The sequence below is a fragment of the Alnus glutinosa genome, chromosome 3 (assembly GCF_958979055.1).
Source record: "Alnus glutinosa chromosome 3, dhAlnGlut1.1, whole genome shotgun sequence".
Classification (NCBI taxonomy): domain Eukaryota; kingdom Viridiplantae; phylum Streptophyta; class Magnoliopsida; order Fagales; family Betulaceae; genus Alnus; species Alnus glutinosa.
This window is the reverse complement of record NC_084888.1, coordinates 5,347,367-5,367,232: the sequence shown is the minus strand read 5'-3', so window position 1 is coordinate 5,367,232 and position 19,866 is coordinate 5,347,367. Positions and strand designations below refer to the sequence as shown.

Here is a 19,866-nt window from a genome sequence, read left to right as displayed (position 1 = left end):
TTCTTTGTATTTGACTATTATGCAAATCAATAGAAGTAAAAGTTCTCCTTTGTTTCTTGCAGCGCACATTTCCTTTTCCTCTGTTCTTTCTCTTTTACTTTGCAGTTCAGCAAAGTTTGACACAAGATTGTCTTGTTAAAACTGAAATGAATAGCGAAATCTTGCCAGATGGGTACGCAAACAAGAACCTAAGGCTCTGTTTTTTCTGCGTACTAATCCAGTGGCGTCCTTGGGTTTCGTTGCTCTGGTGACGCTGTCATCAGCGAGCAAGGGAGGAAGTAGATGAAGAGGGAGATGTGTATTCTGTGTACTCCAAGAGAGGCTGTGGGAGGATCGGTACTCTGCTGCCCTTAAAAATGACCAGTGACGAAATTTTGGAAAGGCCGGCTGGATTCGGGCCAGTTTCATAAAAATCTAGCATACCGGATTTTGGCAATGTTGGCCAGATTCTGACGACACTAATCGAAATTTGGCTAGTACCGCAGGATTCCGGCGATTGGATCCTGAAATTCAGAAACCTTCAGCGATAGATTCAAGTTACCAACAAACTCCAATAGTTAGCGATGTCAAATTTTTACAAACGTGCATGTCAGAATGAGAAGTTCAAATTTAAAAAATAAAAACCCGTAAATCATATTTTAAAAAAAATTAAAAAAAAAATTCGGTCAAATTGAAAAATAATTTATGTTGACCAATATTTTCAGTTGCACTAAATACCAAAAAATACATAAAATATTTTCTAAAAATTATTTTACGCCCAAGCCTAAATAGTATTCCTAGCATTTTTCTATTTAATTAGTTCGGCTTCCAAGTTATTTGGAAGTTCTGGTTCCACCACTACTGTACATACCAATTTGATCAAATATGTTGGGTGCCTCTTTAGACAGCCGCCGTTGAATGTAATTGATTTCTCAATAAATGCAAATTTCAGCAGCCCTTGATTTCCAGGACTATTGAATGTCAGGATTTTTACATGCCAACTTTGAGGTCAATTTGTTTACCGGAGCAAGAGAGAGCAATTAAAACAGAGAGAGAGAGAGAGAGAGAGAGAGAGGGGGTTTTGGTGTACTTGAGACTTTGTAAGAGAAAATTTATTTGTTTGAATTTAAGAAATTTCAAACCGGCGATGGTGAGAGATCATTTATGAAAAAATTCATCTGATCGAATAAGTGATTAGACAGCCTAGCCAAATTTTATTTGGTTAGATAGATTCTATAAGTAGTCTCTCACAATTACCTTCTCAAATTCTCTCAAATTTAGACAAATAATTTATGAGGATCCTAGACCGAATAAAACACCACAAATGGATATAACTAAGCATTTGTGTTGGTCGAATCACATAAATATATGTGTGATATTTTATTTCTTCTTGTCTACCGTTCAAAATTTCTACCATTGACTTTTCTTTTGCCTATTGTCTTAGAGCATTCTCAGCAACTTCTCAACAATTTTCTCTAAATATAAAGAACAAAACTACTCTTTACTTCCCTATCAAAAAAACACCATCTTGTTTCGATTTTTTAGAATGTTAATGAAACCTTTAGAAGATATGTTTCTAACATAACATTCATCAATGAGTACACTAACATCTCCATGCAAGAACTTAGAGAATACAAGTAATTGCTTATATATATATATATATATATATATAGTTAAGCATAGATATGAAACACAAAAAAAACACACACAAATCTATTGCTTCTTGTTTCGATTCTGCCAGTATTCGTTTTCCCACATTTCCACTTGCTTTATCGATTTATCCTTGCTGTCTAGAAATCCCCGTAGCGAGGAAGGATCATAAGGAGGAGGCATGGTGCATGGGGTTGAATCACTAGGAGACTTCACCATGGACTCCACCATGAATTTCCCCCACGTTCCATTAGCGTCGCAAGCCATTATTTCTGAACATAGCTCGACCGCTCCTGGCGGTACAGATGGCTTGAATTTCAGGAGCTTTGCATATTCATTCAACAAATGAAACATGTAGTCGTATACGTACTCCATCTTTAGATCCTCTTGTAGGAACTTGCTTCCTGCCTTCCCTATGGCTTCAGCCTGGCATATATGCAAACTCGATCAGGAGATATATATCAAAACGAGAGAGAGAGAGAGAGAGAGAGAGAGAGAGAGAGAGAGACCTTTTGAGTGTGATTGTTGCCCCATTCAACAGCAAACTTAAGAGAGGGGCACTTGGTGTTGTCTCTAATGGGCCAGTAGTGCTTCAATGGCACCATGTCTCTGATGAAGAAATCATAGTAACGAGGCCTTACAAGCATGGTCATCGAGTCACAAGCCAGAATGTATTTCTCACTTACAGACCATGCCCATCCTTCTATGTATATCTTATATCTAAAGCCACATCAATTAATTAACCTTTTAATATTGCTCAAAAATTGAAAAATGGAAACATGCATGGAAAATGTAAATTAATTAGTAAGAAAGAAATTACTTCTTAATTAATTGATATTTACCTGTGAGTGCATTGGTCTTCTAAATTTGATTGTTTGTACCCTATTTTGGATTCTTTGCCCCAGTCCTGAAATTTGAACATATATATATATATATAAGAAAAATTAATATGATATTTAATTTCAATATTTTTTGTGAATAATTGACGTACAAGAGACTTTGTATTAATTAACCTGGACATATAGGCGAGTGTTCCAGTCATCTTTGTCTGAGACATTACAATTCAGAAGGTCTTTTCTAGTTGGAGCCACAGATGGATTCCCTCTCCAATAAGCATAGGGTACCCTGTCCTTCCACTTGGTTCTTTTGTTGCCTTCTTTTATGTCCCCCAATATGCTTCTCCATGGCTTTATATTGGTCTCAGCCCTTTAAAAAAAAAAATTAAAGGCTTAATTACAATTTTTTCGAAAAATAAAACAAAATTGTATATACGTCTCCAATTCGTATCCTTTCTCTCCCTACTTGATCTCTTTTCCTCAGAATTAAAATAATTTTAAAAAAAAAAAGGATTATGTGAATTTTAAGAGATTTTATTACCAGCCCCAAAAAGACCAATCCGGAAACACAATATCCAAACTCCATTCGTCCGAACAGTACCGAAACAAAGGCGGCGGGCCCACATTTGGGCCCCGAAAGTCCTTAGATCGGACGACAGGCCGATCGTCACAGTCAAACATTAGGTCCAAATCTGGCAACGTCCCAGGGTACCACCTCAGAAGCTGCAAAATGCCCCACAAAGTGAACATGTCTCTAGTCTGAATGGAGGGCCTGTACTTCTCCACATAAGCCTTCCCACCCACGATCACAAGCCTGAAATGGGCAGTCCTACGGGCCCGCTCCACCATGTCCTGTGTGATTCCCGTGTTCTTCCAATGCCGTAGATCCTCGTGGATCCAACGGAAGTATGATGGGCATGTTGTGTTTAGTAATGGACGGTCAGGATCGATGGGTTTGTGGGTGGTGGGGTAGTCTCTTGGACATGTTTTTGTTAGGTTTCCTTTGGTGCATTTGAGTGGGAATTCTTGCTTTTGTGGTGATTTTGTTGCCCCTTTTATTGTTTTCTGAGTGAAACTGCCTGAAAATACAGACTGCCAAGCACACAAATAATGATTAATAACTCATATACCATTTGGGTTTCACAAAGTTGGACAAGGTTTTCTCGAGAAAAAATAAAATAAAATTTTACCTCTAAATTTTTTTATTTTTTCAGATTTTCCCCTCCAATTTTATTTTTTCAATCCTACCCCCCCAAAGTTAGAAGACGGGCTCCACCCCTGTAGCGAGGGGATTGCAAGATCCACTTGCATCGAGCAATCTAGGGTGTAAGACTTACATGCCTGAGGTGGGTGAGCCTTGAAACTCTCTTCTTTGTGAGCGTTCGAATTGCACTAATTAATACAATCTAGGGTGTAAGACTCACCTACTCGGGATCGATAGGCCAGCCCCGAAACTCCTCTCTTTGTGGGTGTTCAAATTGTAGTGTAAATCAAACACCACCATTATATAAGATCCTTATTTGAAAAAAGATTGAAATTCATGGAAGCAAAGTGGCAATTATTACCTAACACCCCAATTTTTGGTGAAGAAAATATTCATTAGGATCAAAGTCATGCTGATCGCAGGTACGTATATCAGATTTTTATTTAAAAACCAGATATATTAAATGGGAGTTTGGGGTATGTAGGCATATATATATACATGATGAAAATATGGTTGAAAAAGACTTACAGCATCAATCCAGCCTACAAATAGCAAGACACAGACAAGGAGGAGGAGGAAGAAGAAGACGGCAGAAAGTGTTGCAACATTCTTCTTTACTCGTCGCCAACGGGGTCCAGTAAGATGCCTATGAAGCCCTGACCCGTTCCATAACATATTAACACGTTGTTTCTCAGTATTCCTTTTCATAATATGCTTTTGCAGGTCTTCGATCTCTAACGACTCCCTGAAACCGAAAAAATGCAGCCTCCCTTCCTTCCTCAACAAGTACTACTGTTGCCAATACATCAATGGAGCTCCTTTTTAGTCTTCGTGGACTTTGAAGTTTGGAGTCCTTAATTGAAACCTACTCATCATATAAACTCTCTCTCTCTCTCTCTCTCTCTAGATCTCTCTGTGATACACTACACACACATGACACGTACATTCACGTACGTTGATATATCTCAAGTTGAAAGTGATGAAAGTTGTGATGAAATTCCTTGACGTACAGTGAGGGTAAGTCCACGTTTCGTGTCCGTAATTCTCTCCCTGATTGCATGCTAGTTTTCACGATATATGCAAGACTCTCGGGTCTCCTCGATCACTCACCCAGTCGATCTAGGCCTAACATGGGGCTAAAATTGGGATTCTCGTTCAAAAGTTTGGTTATAATTCATGTTATATCCCACCACAGAAAAAAGAGTGGAAATTTGTTGCCATCTATAATTTAAGTTGCATTGCAGGCGCACGTGTTAAATGAATACCACTTTATTCTAAAAACCCAAGTGCTGCCAATGAGATTATGAGAAAGCTAGCGACGTTATTTTTCTGTTAAAAAGAACTCATGAGGTCATTATCATTGCTAATTAACAAAATACCTTTATTCAACTGAGTCAAAAAGCTTCAAAACAAGTTTATTAATCGTTGCTAAGAGAATGAAAATAGCTCAAATTCAAATTTAATCCCCTTCTATTCATAATTTTTTTTCTTTTCTTTTTTGTGAGTAGATTTTCGTTCAGCGAAGGACGAAGGAAAATGTGAAGAAAGATGACAGTTAAAGAGGAATTTAAGGAGAGAAACTGAGGAACATGAACATCATTATGGTTTTCTGTTTTTTACTAGGTGGTGAACTTAGAATTGTGTGGAATTGATAGAAACGGCACTGAAGAAGAAACGTGAAGGGGACCCCTCTTTCTGACTGAAGCCATCAGGAAGGGACAAGGATGTAAGAAATTCCTAATAAATTAAGGCGTGCCCCTATGTCACATATATATTATAAATTATTTATGAAATTTTAATTATAATTTTATTTATTTCTTCTAGATGGGTAGAATAAATAAAGATAAAATTAGTTATGCAAGTGTTTTAAGAAAATATAAACTTAGCCACCCTTTGGTAGGTAAGCTTGACTTGAAGAAAAAAATAAAAAGAAAAGTGGGCATCTTATAGTGAGTCAAATTTAGAAAAAGGCAAAACGATCTCTCTTGTCTACAGCATGGGGTGATGACACATATGAGCATGGATGGACATTTACACCATTCATTGTAACAAATGAGCAGTAATAACAACGTAAGCAGCAGGCCCTGTCTCGATTCATCATGCCTTCAAAGGGGCTTGAGACTACTCCTTATCCAACTTCTCTCCCATAAACCTGAATGGCATAAAAGAAACAAGTTACTGCAAACCTCTGTTTCACCCAAGTATTATTTTTCGTCCATGAAAACTGGGTTATGCACCAGCAGTTCATCTACAACTATTTACCATCACTCACTTTAGAGGAAGACTGCAATTCAAGTCCAATAATTTACCATCTCTCACCAATGTGCTAGTAGAATTAAAAACTGAGTAGCACATTCTAACCTCGCTATCTGAAAATGGAGAAGGCCTCGTAGTCTACCAGTTTCAATAGCCAATTGCTAAAAGGCGGACTTCCTTTGAAATTTTTTGAAGTAAAAATGTATTCCTGAGCCCTTTCCTGCAGAGGAATTATTATGTCAAACCAGTTAAAAGAAGACAAGTAATATGCAGCCACTGGTACCCGCTAACTGAAATCCATTTTTTTGCCTTTTCAGATACAGCAAATTTTTTTTTTTTCTTTTTGTGGGTCAAAATCACCAAGTGCATTTGCTTAATTGTACATTTAACATCTCAAGTTTAGGATGCCAGCTTATGCTTTCTTCAAGAGGACTCACCAGAAAATTACAAAACTGATATACACGCTTGCAGCTTTTGTCTCTCATTCACACGTTCATTTCACTAATAGATTTTCATTAACAGAAGTTTCTTCATTGAATAAACATCTTTTGGTAATTAGGCAATTCATTTATGAATGTGGCATCATTAATGTTCTCGACATTCACTCTTATGTCAAAACTATAGTAATTTACAACATTAATGTCTGAGTTTTACAAGAAAGATATGCAGGATATGGGATAAAATAGTTAGAAAAAAATTATTAAAATAAACTTGTTGCAGGCGAATTTTGCAAATGAACTCCTTTCTATACATATCCCCAATTGATACAGCCCTAATGCTTCAACAGACAATTCGACCATCTAGTGCAAGGTGACAACTATAGATACTATATTACAGGTCATACTAGTCTACCAGCAAGAACACCAAAACTTCATTAAGTATCGCATAATACGTAAGTGAATCACCATGACCACAAAATACTGCCTCTATTTGTAAACCCATTTCAGAGACTAAGCTGGTGCATGGTTACCTATCATAACATGTGAAAATTACACTGAAATTAACCAATATCTAAGGATTCAAATGTACAAGTTTGCCAGGAGAACTGAACACAACTTTTTCCCTTAAAAAAAATCCGGGAATTAGCTTATCATCTGGCTAACATAAAATTCAATCAAAAACAGTCTGCAGATCGGCATCCAGAAAAGTAAATATTACCTTGAGTGCTCGATAAGAAATCGCATTAGCTGGGAATTTCATTTGGCATTCAAGTCCTAGTGACAAGAAAATCTCCAATAACCGCTTTCTGCACAATAATAATGATGATGATGATTTATGCCTTCTACAGGTGAAATTTTCTCAAGTATGTTTGAGAGCTTACTTGCATAGAGAGGACTCAGTAGATGGATAAAGTGCTCCTTTGGCAGAGGTGCCTTGCTTTCTTCCAGTGGTTCCAAGAATCACTTCAAGCAAGCCAGACTTATTCCAACATATTGAATACCTGGAAATCAAAGTATACAGAATTTTTTCTTTTTCTTTTTTTTGAGTAAAAGTATACAGAAACACGAACAACCAAACAATTATAGGATAAGGTGTACAACTAGAACTGATCAAATTTAATTGAAGTACCCGCATGTCAAAGTGCTCAAAGCTGACTCAGAATGCTGGAACTCCTTTGGTGGTACTGGGGCAGCCAAGAATATTGGCTGCCAGTGGAATTAGGGTATTGTTGTCAAAATCCACCAAGTTTCCATATTACAGAGATAATAACACACTTTACAGACCTGGTTCACCCGAAAGGGACTCATTAGCTTGTTTCGCAATGGTTGGATTCGATCATATAAAGCTCTTTTCAAGCAATCCTCTAAGAGAAACTTTTCAGGACTGTTAGGGGATCTCCCAACAGTAACAGAAGAAAGGTAAACAGGTTGAAGGAAGTAGGAAAGCAGAGCTCCTGAAAGAAGAGAATGAATGACCTTTTCATTAGATACAAATGATAATAGTAGTGCCTTACAATCTATAAAGTACTTTGCGTAAAATTGTAAACAATTGCCAAAGTGTCTAACCGAGAAACATGCATGCAAGTCTAATGCCACTCTAAAATTAGCATGTCCAATGCTTGTGCCCCTACCCACACGCACACACACATCAGCTACACAACCACACAATTTATATAAATCAATTATACAAGCAAAACCTTGACCTTTTGGGGTATTTTTTAAGTATACACCAAATCCTTCAATGGCACGGTGTCGAATGCTAGAAAATTTATTTATAATAAATAATGCTCCCAAGAAGCTCAATACAGTAGTTCAATTATTCCTCTATTTGGCTAAAGCAAAATGTTGTGACGCTCTTCTATGTGGTATTCATTCTCGTTCGGCTCTTGGAATCACATCCAGCAGTGGTTGGAAGAGATCCACAAAATCTAACCACTTTCACCTACTTCATGGCCCCTAGCCATTTCCCATACCTCTACCGAGCAGAATAGTTTCATGTTCCTTCATCAATTGATTATTCCTCTCCATTTGGATCTCTTTTTCCAATTCCAGTCTCAATTAGTTGACAAGATTCAATGAATATAGTTAGGATTAATGATATTTAAATGGTATCAAGGTAAATAACCAAAAACAAAATGGTATCAAGACAAGATTAGTAAGTTTAAAGGAAACAAATAAATTATCTAGGCTTGAGCATGGGATTGTTTAAATGATAAACCTTGAACTCCTACAACATTCCAACGGGCTATCTTGTCAGAGCAGCTAACTGACAATGTTGAATCACCACGACCAGGCTTTCTCTGAACCGAGCCAATGAGTTGTGAAGCCTCATCTGAAAAAGAATCCACTTATAGTCTTCATTTCGATCAAATAGTTAGACTGCTAAGAGCAATAATAATTATGTTAGCAAAAAAATATGCAACAGCTACTAGTATGTCACAAAACAGAATTCCATTAGGAAAATATTGAAGCAACCACAACAAGGCAAAGGACACCATGTGACTTGAGTAAGTAATAATCACATAAATGAGTAATCAAAACAGCACAAGATAGAGGGTAGAAGAAAGCTACTTTTCAGCTGACAATGTTGCTCAAAGTTTGTCTTTAACCTCTCTAGCAATACGTAGGGTTTTGATCAGAAACAATAACTACAATGTAATATCACCAATTTACAACATATCAGGGACTCACCACCCGTACCAATCTACAACATAACTCAGACAAGAGATAGCATCCAAGTAATTTAGGAAGAGGAGAGGTATGAGGAAGAGAAAGAAGGGAGAAGATAACCAAAATCTACTGTTACCATTATTCTTTACCGAAGCCTCCAGAGGTTCACTCATGGAACTGTTAACACCGCCGATATACGATCGCGAATCCCCTTCTCTTGGCAGGTTACTTTCAAGAGGAGACAATGGACAACTCAGCGAAGCATCCCCACCTGCAAGAAACAAAAGACAGATAGTTCAACCACAATTGAAGCGTGTCCGAAGATCAATGTAAATTTTTAGTTAATGCTATAACCAAAGAGAAATGAAATCATCACTAAAAATTACATGGTAGTTGTGATATGTACAGATGTAATTGCCAACCGGGTTTCATCGTGTATTTGTTTTGCCCAGGACTATCTGGGTCTGATTGAAAAGGCAAGTTGTTGACATCACAACCTTGCAGCTCGTTACTTACATCAACATCCTTTTGCTTATTGTAAAAACGAGTAAGACATTGAATCTGTGCATAGAAAAACCTGGTGCCATACAAATAAAATAAAATAAAATAAATTGAAATCCTCAAAACACCCATAAGAATATTTTGAAATACCAAGAAGAAAAATTTCAACTTTACATGTTATACTAAGCCATAGACCATAGTATCAGCTTATAAAACCAAAGCGAGTGTATAGAGAAAACCTCAATAAAGCCCGCCGTGCAATAATTTCAGCGTGCGAGTCATTGACAGCGTCACCGCGTGGGCTCAAGAGCGAGCGCCCAAGACACTTGGTCCCAGTTCCCAATGCCACAACTTCCAGGTCTGAAATGCACGCCCAAACAAAAAAAAAAAACCCAGAAATTGGATACATTGTCGGAAAGCAAACAGAGTAGCATAATTAGTAATTTGAGAAAGTGGCGACCTTGGGAAGGAGAGGAGAGTAGAAAAGCGGCCAAGACGGTGACTTCCCGGCCCTGAGGCTTTCCTTTCTTCGGGAGCGAGCTGTAGAGAGAGTACACCTTGCCTGAGACTTTCTCTCCCCAACTCTTCTCTGCCATGTTTGAAACAGTGACAATGTCAATGGGTCAGGGTAACCCTCCTAATCGATGGGGCGGGTATCGGCCACAACAACTTCACTTTGGGCCGGAGGGTATAGGTTTGTCAATTGGGGCAGGTTTTTTTTTCTTTCTATTTAATACAAATATGGGAAACGGGTTACAATAAAACGTGGGCTTTCCCACAATAAGGCCCAAAAACTAAATGTAGTGTTTTACAAGAATTACAATCAAATAATTGGCAATGGGTCAAAATTTGACCCGATCCAATTTTTTTTGGGTCGGAAGTCAATAAAAGAGCCGCATAGGACGGTTTCTCGTGCAGACCAAAGAGGAGCCCGCTTGAGAAGTCTGTTTTTTTTTTTTAGGAATAGAGATGATTTTATAACTTAAAGAGAATACTCTTACTCAGCAAGTACAATACTTTAAATGGAAAATGACACTCTCTCTATCTACACTTGTTTTAGCCTTAGAGACAAAGCTACTTTAGCCAAACAATGAACAACAAAATTTGCCACTCGGCTTACATGCTGAATCACATAAGAATCAAAACCATGGAGAATTGCCTTAGCCCTTAGAAGCCTTCTACAATAGTAATCGACGAAGACGGTGACTGCAACAGGATGAGAAGTACTGTAAATATCAAATCTAGATTCAATGACAATGAATTCCTTTCTAAAGTCCAACAATAGAGTGTTCAACTAGTGAATATAATATGTAGCATTACTCTAAAGGAATTATATATTGTGAAACACCCTATGGATTACTAAATATTTTGATTGTTTCTTGTTTGAGAAATGCTTCTACATCTTTCATCTATCTCTTATCCATCACCATCCATGTTTATTGTTAACTTATATTGGTAACGTGGTTTAGACCTTTTTAAAATCTAGTTCAAAAATTATCTGATATCATTATGTATATATTCTTTTAAATTGTTTTAATATATATAAATTGTGCCACGCATGCATATTTTCACATCATAATGTCAGTTTGTCACCATATTGACCAAATGTGGAATTAATCTATCTTATGGTAGGGAAGTGTCCATAATCACCTATATATAGAGAGGGAAATTACTAGGCATGGTGTCTAAGTAAAAGATAATTGAAATACTACTACTATTATTCATCTTTTATCAATTTCATTAACACCCTCATGAGCATCTTGAAAGTAATTTGGACGAACCAAAAAGTGGGTTTGGAAAAAGAAAAAGCTGGATTGATGATTGATTAGCAGGAGTTCGATTAAATAATATATATATATTTATTTATTGCTAGGCCCCATCTTTATGAGTTATGAGATAACATAAAAAAATTGCCCATTGGCCCACCAAAAATGTTGATTCGTCACCGATTTGGCAGCTAGTCACCACCATAAATCTACATGAATGCCAATTGGGCCCTCACTCACATGGTGACCAGCCTAGATATGAGATGGCCATTATTTCTAATATACTTGTATACATAAGGTACAAGTTAGGTGATATCTTGTATAAATATGAGTAATATTAGAAATTATATTTCTATCTTATAATTAATTTACAATACTGACGTGATAATTTGAACTAATTTTTAGATCAGTTATTGTTAAAAAAAAAAAAAAATAGATTGATTGAAGCTGCTACATCATTGTTAAATAATTATGAGATAAAAATGTGGTAAATAACATTACTCTTATAAATATTTACTTTTAAATATTAATACATCAAACAAAAACATTGAGAAGTAAGGGGACAATTAATTTTTTATTTTTTTTTTTATTTTCAAAATTGTAATGTCCAATTTGAATAATACTAAAATTATGTCTTGGATAAAATCTTAGAATTTTCTTCTAAATCTATTGTTATGTTTTGTAACTTTGTATCCTTACAAAGATAAATAGTAAAACATCCATGATAACTATAGCTAAAATCTATCCAATATTCTCATTTTATACAATCAATAACAAATTGTTAGGCAATGAGAATAACATGTAAAAACTTTATATTATATGAAAAATGCTAGATAGATTTTTTTTTTTTTTTTTTTTTAACTTTTAACATGCGTCTGCATGTAATTAGACAGTATTAAAAGGCGTTAGACAGGGGCGGTCCTACATTGGGGCTAAGGGGGGCCCTGGCCCCCCCCAAGCCCCTAAATTTTCCCCTAAATTTTTTTTTTTCACAAAAAAAATTAAAAAATTAAAAATTAAAAATTTTACCCTCTAATTTTTTAATTTTTTAAGTTTTGTCCCCTCAAATTTTTTTTTTCTTCAATTTGGCTCCTCCATTTTTACAAGCCTGGGTCCGCCACTAGCGTTAGATGCTTACAAATTTTTAGTATGATACGTATCAAAAGTTATAAAATAAATTTTTAAAAAGTAATTCTTTATAAAAGTAATTCTGTAGTTCTTTTCTTTGGCTTCCTTTGTTGATTTGTTTGTGTTGGTTGGTGTTTTCTTAGGGAATTTGTTGATGTAATTATGTAGTGTTGGTTGGTGTTTTCTTTTAAAGGAGCTGGGTTTCAGGTTTTACTGGAGTGTTGTAATTGATTGTGTTTGGTTTATAAAATTTTAATTCATAAAAAAAAAAAAATTTAAAAAAAAAAGAAAAAGAAATGGTATTTATAACATCAAATTATTGAGAAAGCAATTATGATTTATGAGCCAAAAAGTAACATCGACGTTGCACCCGATTCGATCGTGATCATATTGGAAAACCACGTCGTTTTCCGCGTGCCGACATGGACGGCCTCTGCCTCTCATTCCCATGCACGTCCCGACACTGCATCCCACCCGTTTTACCTGTCGGCAAAGGGAAATTACAACGCGCTTGGTCCCATGAGACTCTCGATTCGCACGCGGAATTTCCACCGTTTGATCAAGCACCAAACAACGGCTCTAACGCCAGGTGTACTAGCTAGAAACAATTTCCGCGTATACTGTAGTACCAGGTAGCTGGCACAGGATAAGAGAACACGTAAGATTTTTTCTGGAAGATTGGTATTTATTTACTAAATTTGGCGAGTTCCAACTTGTCTATAGACGATATCGATTGCTTAGAAGAAGGTGCAAATTCAATGGAGGAGGTGAAGAAGGTCGAAGCCGAAACACCACCACCGATTCCTAATCTGGCTTCGCTTGATCTTTCCAACGATGTTTCTGAGAAGAAAGCTGTGGTTCAACCACCGCCTAAACCCAAAGCTTTACCTGTCGTGGAGAGTAAGCTCTCACTGATCTCTCGGTTTCGATTTCATTCGATTCAAGAAATTTCTTATTATTTATTTAAAACCTGGCATATGTATTTGGTTATTTAATTTATATCTGGTATGGAAAATCCCTGCAAGTTATGGTTTCTTCTGCATTTTTATTTATTTTTTGTTATTTAATTTATATCTGGTAGGGCCATTTTTATTTTATTTTTTTCCTCTTTATATATTATGTTTCTACTGTACATAAAAAATATGATAAATACAATTTGAAATAAAAAATGAACTTTTTTATAAAACAACGTCAAACTTCGTAAATATATACTAATTAAGATTGATATATTAGTAATATAACATGTAGGCACTAATAAAAAAACAAAAATGCAAAAACAAAGTTTATAAAATTGCAGCTTAATTACGCTCTAAAATCATTAAGTAACAAATCTGAATTCACTTTCTCAGTCATTTTTCTTTCTATGTAGATAATTAATTTGTTGCGAAAATGGGAATAAGCACGGTGTTCATATTATGACAGAAACAACTAACAAGCTACAAGTTGAGCTATACAACGTAAGAGGTTTCTAAAACTAATTGAGAAATAAAAACTGATAAGGTTTTTGCCTTCTTAAATTCGAAGAGAAAAGTCATTTTGTTTTACACCATCATTTTATTGGAAGAAAAAAGTTAGTCTATTGTATTTTACGTAAATCAGGCTCTAAGGGTATGTATAGTAAAGAGTTTTGAGAGAAGAAAGGGGAAGAAATTGATTGAAGTTATATAAATGTGAAATGAGTTTAAATTTTTTTGTGAGAGAAAAGTGAAGAAAATTGTTTGAAAATGTGAAGAAAGGAGTTTAACTTTTTTGAGAGAAAGCAGGAGAAATAGTTGCCAAACGTAACCTTGTTCACTCTAATTTGTTTACACAATTCGGTTTTTTTTTTCTTATTTAAAAATAAAAAATAAAAGAAGTGGGCATGAGATAAAAACATGCTTTTCATTGCTGTTTAGCTTTTGTGTGGCCATTTTGAAAAGTCAGTTTTGTATAGGGTATAGCTTCTTGAATTTTTTGAATTTTTGCACTATTACGTAGGGTATCATAATTTTTTTTCTTTGAATTTTTGCAGGGGCCATGCCCCTTCTCTCCATTGAGTGGATCAGCCACTGTAATTTTATCCTTGCTATCTCCCCCAAACTATCATTGGAACTCTCCAAATTATTCTGTTTTTTTTTTGGCCTTTCCATGATTTTTTCTAAATTTCAAAAAATAGCAAACTTCCAGGAAACCTCTGATAAAAAATTTAAAAATCTTGAAAAAAGAAGAAGAGAAATTTCAGAAAAACAATAAAAAAGACAAAAATTCAGGAAAAATGATTTATTTTATTTTATTTTATTTTATCTGAGGTATTTTTGTATTTTTTGTGCAAAAGGAGACATTGCAACCTCAATGATAGTTGGGGGTAATTTGGGGGTACATTGCAAATCGTTTGATAATTAGAGAGGGTAAATGTACTTTTTCCTTTTTTCGTTTTTATTTTTTTGGGATAGAAAATCAGTTAATGCTTGAATATCAATCTCTTTGATTAGTAAATCTGTTTTCATTATTGCTTGATCGATTGCCTTTATTATTAGTATCCTCATTTTTCAAGTCATTAATTAGATAATTTTGTGTACATAAGGCAATGAAAGGCGGCAAACAATTCTGGCCAGCTTCTTTCATCGTTCTGATATCATGTGAAGAAAACATAGAGTTCAGTGGGAGAGGATTCATTACTTGCCCACAATAGGAATATAAAGTCAAACACCAAGCGCACTCTATTGACTATATGATTTTTAATAGATATACCAATTATTTGATCCTTTCATTAAACAAATCTCAAATTTTAAAAGAAACATTCTTTTGCTCCTTTCTTTTAAAATTAAATTAATTTCTAGTCTTCCTTCTAAGGAGAGTGTTTCATTGGTTGCTTAAATGAACCAATGGCAATAAATGTTTCCTTTTTTACTTAAACACTTTAGAAGAAATTTTTTTATGCATTATAGTTCTGGCTGGAATATTTTATTATATCAACATACCTTATATGTCATTATTGTGAAGAAGGTGGCTGTCCTCTCCGTCCTAGAAAAAGTTAATATGGTACATATTCAGAAAGCTCGATGCGTACTAATTTTGTCACGGATACTCACTCAACATTGTATAAACTATGTCTTTGTATAAAATGTCATTTACTTAATTCTCATGGCATCTAGAAATTGAGTTTTAGGACCCTCTCACTCATTTAATGTTGGTTGATGTCAATTGGTATATAATGTAGATGATGATGGTAGTTTCAATATCACCGGTCATTTTCTACCAAATTCCAATAGTTGGGAAATCCACTTTGCCCTTGTTTTTAATATAAATTTGAAAGGAAACTTCAACCATACTACATTTTTCAAGCAGCCATACCAGAAAGATTTCCTTATTCATGGTTTGATGAATATTATCTCTCAAATATCTTATTTTTGACAATATTATCTCTCAAATATCTTTGAATTAAAAGGAAACTAGATTATATTCAATAATGATCAATTAAATGCAAGTCCAGGACCGAATCCTAGTTATCAGGAAGGAAAGAATCCTGAAAATCTAGAGAGGGTCAAGTGGGTGACATTAAATGGGCATATAAGCATCATTTAATTGAACTTTTTTCTGTGACAGAGGCTCCAGAACCTGTGTTGAGGAAAGCTTCAGATAGAGGTGAGTGTTGGAAGTACTTCTCAACTTCTTGTATTTCCTATTTGCTACAACTTGGTGAAAATGAAGAGACTTGGTGCATTTGCAAAGCATTTCAAATGAGTCCATTGTGCTTTTGTTAGCATTGTAAATAATGTAGAATTCCTGAAGACATTTTATCCTATAGCATGGCATGAATTTCAAATGACCTTTCCTCCATTTTCCTTTGGTGGTCAATGGTGATGCAACATTACACCACTAACCCTCTTTCTAGATGCCTGTGTGAACCAGGACAGACTGTCTAATTTCCATGGGATATATAAATGTTCCCAAGTGGCCAAGTGGATAACCCATGTTCTGCTTTATGTTTTTCAGATATTGCTCTCGCAGAGGTTGAAAAGGAAAAAAGGTTGTCTTTTATCGCGGCATGGGAAGAAAGTGAAAAAGTTAAGGCAGAGAACAAGTAAGTTTTCCTTGAAACTTCTATTTCCTTTAGGTGTTTGTGGGGGTTGGCATACAGGGCAAATTGCACTTGGAACAAAAGGAACCTTCAAAAGCAAATGATTACTGAGCAATTTTCATAAATTGTTATACAACCATCAAATAATCCTCAGTATCATGTTAAACTTTTACTTAAAATAATGCTTTTGCTGCTGATCTACGTTCTTCTGGCCAATTTTGATATTATTCCTTGAATAGAAGCTCTGATTGATACCAATTATTTCATCTGGTAATTCGAAAAAAGAACTTGATGTTTGTTATCATCTCTTTTTTCATTGGTTCCGGGATAAGTCTCTTTCAGCTTAAAATTTCGTTAAACTTTAGCAACTATGCTGGAACTGTTAAACAGGGCCCACAAGAAGCTCTCTTCTGTCGCTGCATGGGAAAACAGCAAGAAAGCATCTGTGGAGGCCAAACTAAGAAAAATTGAGGTAATTCTGCTCTTGTTCTTCAAGTTTTAGATTTCTTTCTCTTCTTTTTTTTTTTTTTTTTTTTTTTTTTTCCTGATCCCCCATGGTGCTGCTGACCATGATATCTGTACCTTGCTTACTTGATTGGTATGCACTACAACATGGTAATGGGATCATCCTCTTTAATTCACAAAATATAGAGATTATCTAGAGAAATGACAGGACACATCCATATCACGTGCTATGCAGTGATTCCGGAACCAACTAGACTTTAAAAATAAAGCACTGCATGAAATGTGAGTCCACATATGTAGGAGAATATTCAGCCTTTTACAGTTTAGATTGAACTTTAACAACTTCAAGGTATTAACAGGAACAATTAGAGAAGAAGAAGGCAGACTATGCAGAGAAAATGAAGAACAAAACCGCCATGATTCATAAGCAAGCAGAAGAAGAGAGGGCAATGGTTGAAGCTAAACGTGCCGAAGATATTCTCAAGGTAGAGGAGACGGGTGCAAAATATCGTGCCACTGGGCAGATTCCAAAGAAGCTCCTTGGTTGCTTTTGAGGTACTTTTGTGCTGTGATAAAGCATAAAATGTAATTCCCGTGTTTTACCTGTATATTTTTCTTGTTTGTTCAATATGGTGATTGAAAAATCAGCAAAGGTATGATATTCTATTCTGCCTTTGCATTCCTACGTTGCATTTACTTGCTTGTGTTTTGTGAGAACGTTGTCTTGAATCTTGATATTGCTGATTATTTGTAACTTTATTTCACCAGAGTGAGATGTCAATTATCATTTAGCCAGAGTGAGATGGCCTATTATCATTGTTGCCCACGATCCTTTATGTACCTTCTTCCTTTTACCAAAACTCGAAATTAATTACAGTTAGCTGTATCAACAATGCAAAAAACGATGACTGATCACCCGTCATCAAAAGATCACTTCTTAGTAATCACAACAAGACAACTCATCAAAAGATCACTGTAGCCATTGCTTGCTTCGATTTGCAAGATAGTAGCTTATAGTTGCAGAACAGAGCAAAAGCACATGGCTTACAGATAACGTGGAACATTTGAAATCAGATACCATAACAGACCTTCATATGGTTGCAGCAACTGGAGATAAAGATGATTTAGCATCTCAAATGCAAACCCCAACTTCCTATCTTTCCACACGGCAGAAACCACCGGCATGATACAAGGAACATTATGTTGAGTCGTTCTGTTGTTTGAATTTCACTTTGTAATCTGATCTGTTGTAACTGGTGTTTTGTAATTCTGTTGTAACTGATGTTTTGTAATTCTAATGATCCATAACTGTACATACTATAAACATTTGAATACAAGTTTGCCAAAGCCATTGCTCATTGGCGTGGCCTTACCCCTTTACTGTTCTCACTTTAGGGATATAAATACATAAACGTGAATTTTATGTTTGTGATCTGTGCAGGCTTCCCAGATTAGGGAGTTAGACTTGTGGTGCATGTTCTATGAATTTTTCCTTGAATTCATGAAGAGCGCGTCCCTATAAGACACGTGACATACTTATCGTAGAAATCATATATCATATATATATATATATATATATATATATAAATAATAGAGGAATCAATAAAGGAAGAGCCTGTTTCAAAAAAAATAAAAATAAAGGAAGAGCCTATAATCGCGACAAATGGTGCTTAATTGTTTTGACAAATGTCCCTCTTTATTATTAAATGTGCATTTAAGTTAGTTAAACTTTTTTTTTTTTTTTTTTGAACAAAGCAAAACTCTTAAAAACGTTAAGCCACCTCATATGCATGCACTTTAATTTTTTAAAACAAATAAACTGTTGACAAGTGTCTCTCTTATTATTGAACGTGCATTTAAGTTGGTTAAACTTGGTGTAAAGTTGGTTAACCCACCTCATTATGCGTGTAGTTTTATTTTTTAAAACAAAATAACTGAATTTGAAGTCAAATACAAATGAAAAGGTGGGATCAGTTTTTTTTTTTTTACTAAATAACTGTATCTGAAAAATTGTTTGAAGGAAGACGTACGCTATAACATTAAAAAAAGACAAGACTTCTTCCTCACTATTTCTCATGCTCCAAAGAACTTGCCACCTTATCAAACTTCCAACCCTTTACGTTGATCAAGTAAGTTTTCTATGCATGCTTAAGATTTCATTTTAAAATTTGTCTTGTGGTTTATTTATTATAATTTCTATGATTGGATATTAGAACCTTTTAACAAAATCGTTCTACTGCCCCTTGGAGTTCGTCTTCAAATCTGATCAACCAAAAGGTTTTCTCTATGTAGATTTGTGGGAATCATACGTATTTTATATATATATATATATATTGATTTAAAATTATATGATTTAATTTTTTTTATTTTTTTCCTTCTGTGTTTTGTAGTTGTATTTCGCTGAACCATGTGTAGTTAATATACAAAATTCATTGTTCTTTGTTGTTGTTGAGCATGAGGTTTTTCAAATAGTTCTCTTTGACTGCTGCGAAGACACAGGAAAACTGAAAAAGAAAAGAAAATAATAGTATAGAAAAAGAAAACCACTTTAACCCAAGTAATTTTCAAATGCAGAAAATTTGTTCTTGGCTTTCTTTTTTTCCTCTGTTGAAAGTATACGTTTGGGTCAAGTTGCCTTTTCCTTTTTTTTTTTTCTTTTTTTTTTTTCTTCTTCTTCTTACTGCAAGACAAAGCTTTTATTTATTTGTTTTTCGAGTTGTATCGGTTCTTGATTAAATTTTATATTGCAAGTATTTTTTTTATAAAGTTCAACGATTTTCAATGGGTTCTTTTGATTTAGGTAAGTTTGAGGGTGAGTATGGAGATGGATGTGGAAAAAGTGGAACATAAAGAAGTGCCAAAATGTGAATCTTAGGTTGTCCGTTTTATTTTTTTTTTCTTCCTTATTTGA

The 19,866-nt window shown here is 35.1% G+C and overlaps 3 protein-coding genes across 4 annotated transcripts; 1 reads left to right on the top strand and 2 right to left on the bottom strand.

Moving 5' to 3' along the window:
* Positions 1–1,541: 1,541 nt before the first annotated feature.
* Positions 1,542–4,787, bottom strand: LOC133864330 (uncharacterized). The gene is made up of 6 exons (XM_062300625.1): positions 4,198–4,787; positions 3,007–3,557; positions 2,643–2,835; positions 2,472–2,536; positions 2,139–2,349; positions 1,542–2,055 (listed from the first exon to the last, which is right to left on the bottom strand). Exons 1-6 carry the CDS (start codon positions 4,375–4,377, stop codon positions 1,693–1,695), a joined length of 1,563 nt encoding a protein of 520 aa, XP_062156609.1. The 5' UTR covers positions 4,378–4,787; the 3' UTR covers positions 1,542–1,692.
* Positions 4,788–5,593: 806 nt separating this feature from the next.
* On the bottom strand, positions 5,594–10,173 carry LOC133864061 (tRNA-specific adenosine deaminase TAD1). Of its 2 annotated transcripts, none has more exons than XR_009899463.1 (11): positions 9,997–10,173; positions 9,776–9,896; positions 9,422–9,612; positions 9,172–9,306; positions 8,584–8,697; positions 7,650–7,819; positions 7,495–7,571; positions 7,247–7,366; positions 7,084–7,171; positions 5,942–6,145; positions 5,594–5,821 (listed from the first exon to the last, which is right to left on the bottom strand). XR_009899463.1 is itself a non-coding variant. In XM_062300257.1 (11 exons), exons 1-10 carry the CDS (start codon positions 10,130–10,132, stop codon positions 6,035–6,037), a joined length of 1,263 nt encoding a protein of 420 aa, XP_062156241.1. In that variant the 5' UTR covers positions 10,133–10,172; the 3' UTR covers positions 5,594–5,821; positions 6,031–6,034. The 2 variants fall into 2 exon arrangements, 1 of the variants encoding a protein (XP_062156241.1); XM_062300257.1 differs by having other exon boundaries at positions 6,031–6,145; positions 9,997–10,172.
* Positions 10,174–13,110: 2,937 nt separating this feature from the next.
* Positions 13,111–18,332, top strand: LOC133863563 (uncharacterized protein At3g61260-like). Its single transcript, XM_062299556.1, has 6 exons — positions 13,111–13,330; positions 16,016–16,054; positions 16,406–16,493; positions 16,881–16,962; positions 17,315–17,510; positions 18,060–18,332. Exons 1-5 carry the CDS (start codon positions 13,189–13,191, stop codon positions 17,507–17,509), a joined length of 546 nt encoding a protein of 181 aa, XP_062155540.1. The 5' UTR covers positions 13,111–13,188; the 3' UTR covers position 17,510; positions 18,060–18,332.
* The last annotated feature ends 1,534 nt before the right edge of the window (positions 18,333–19,866 follow it).

Coding starts and splice junctions, on each gene's coding strand:
- LOC133864330 (XM_062300625.1), bottom strand. CDS start 4,377: ATGAAAAGGAATACTGAGAAACAACGTGTTAATATGTTATGGAACGGG. Junction 3,558..4,197: donor TTGTAGGCTGGATTGATGCT/GTAAGTCTTTTT, acceptor TGTGCTTGGCAG/TCTGTATTTTCAGGCAGTTT. Junction 2,056..2,138: donor GCAACAATCACACTCAAAAG/GTCTCTCTCTCT, acceptor CATATATGCCAG/GCTGAAGCCATAGGGAAGGC.
- LOC133864061 (XM_062300257.1), bottom strand. CDS start 10,132: ATGGCAGAGAAGAGTTGGGGAGAGAAAGTCTCAGGCAAGGTGTACTCT. Junction 9,307..9,421: donor GTACATATCACAACTACCAT/GTAATTTTTAGT, acceptor TGTTTCTTGCAG/GTGGGGATGCTTCGCTGAGT. Junction 7,367..7,494: donor TTGAGCACTTTGACATGCGG/GTACTTCAATTA, acceptor TTTGATTTCCAG/GTATTCAATATGTTGGAATA.
- LOC133863563 (XM_062299556.1), top strand. CDS start 13,189: ATGGAGGAGGTGAAGAAGGTCGAAGCCGAAACACCACCACCGATTCCT. Junction 13,331..16,015: donor AGCTTTACCTGTCGTGGAGA/GTAAGCTCTCAC, acceptor TTTCTGTGACAG/AGGCTCCAGAACCTGTGTTG. Junction 16,494..16,880: donor AAAGTTAAGGCAGAGAACAA/GTAAGTTTTCCT, acceptor ACTGTTAAACAG/GGCCCACAAGAAGCTCTCTT.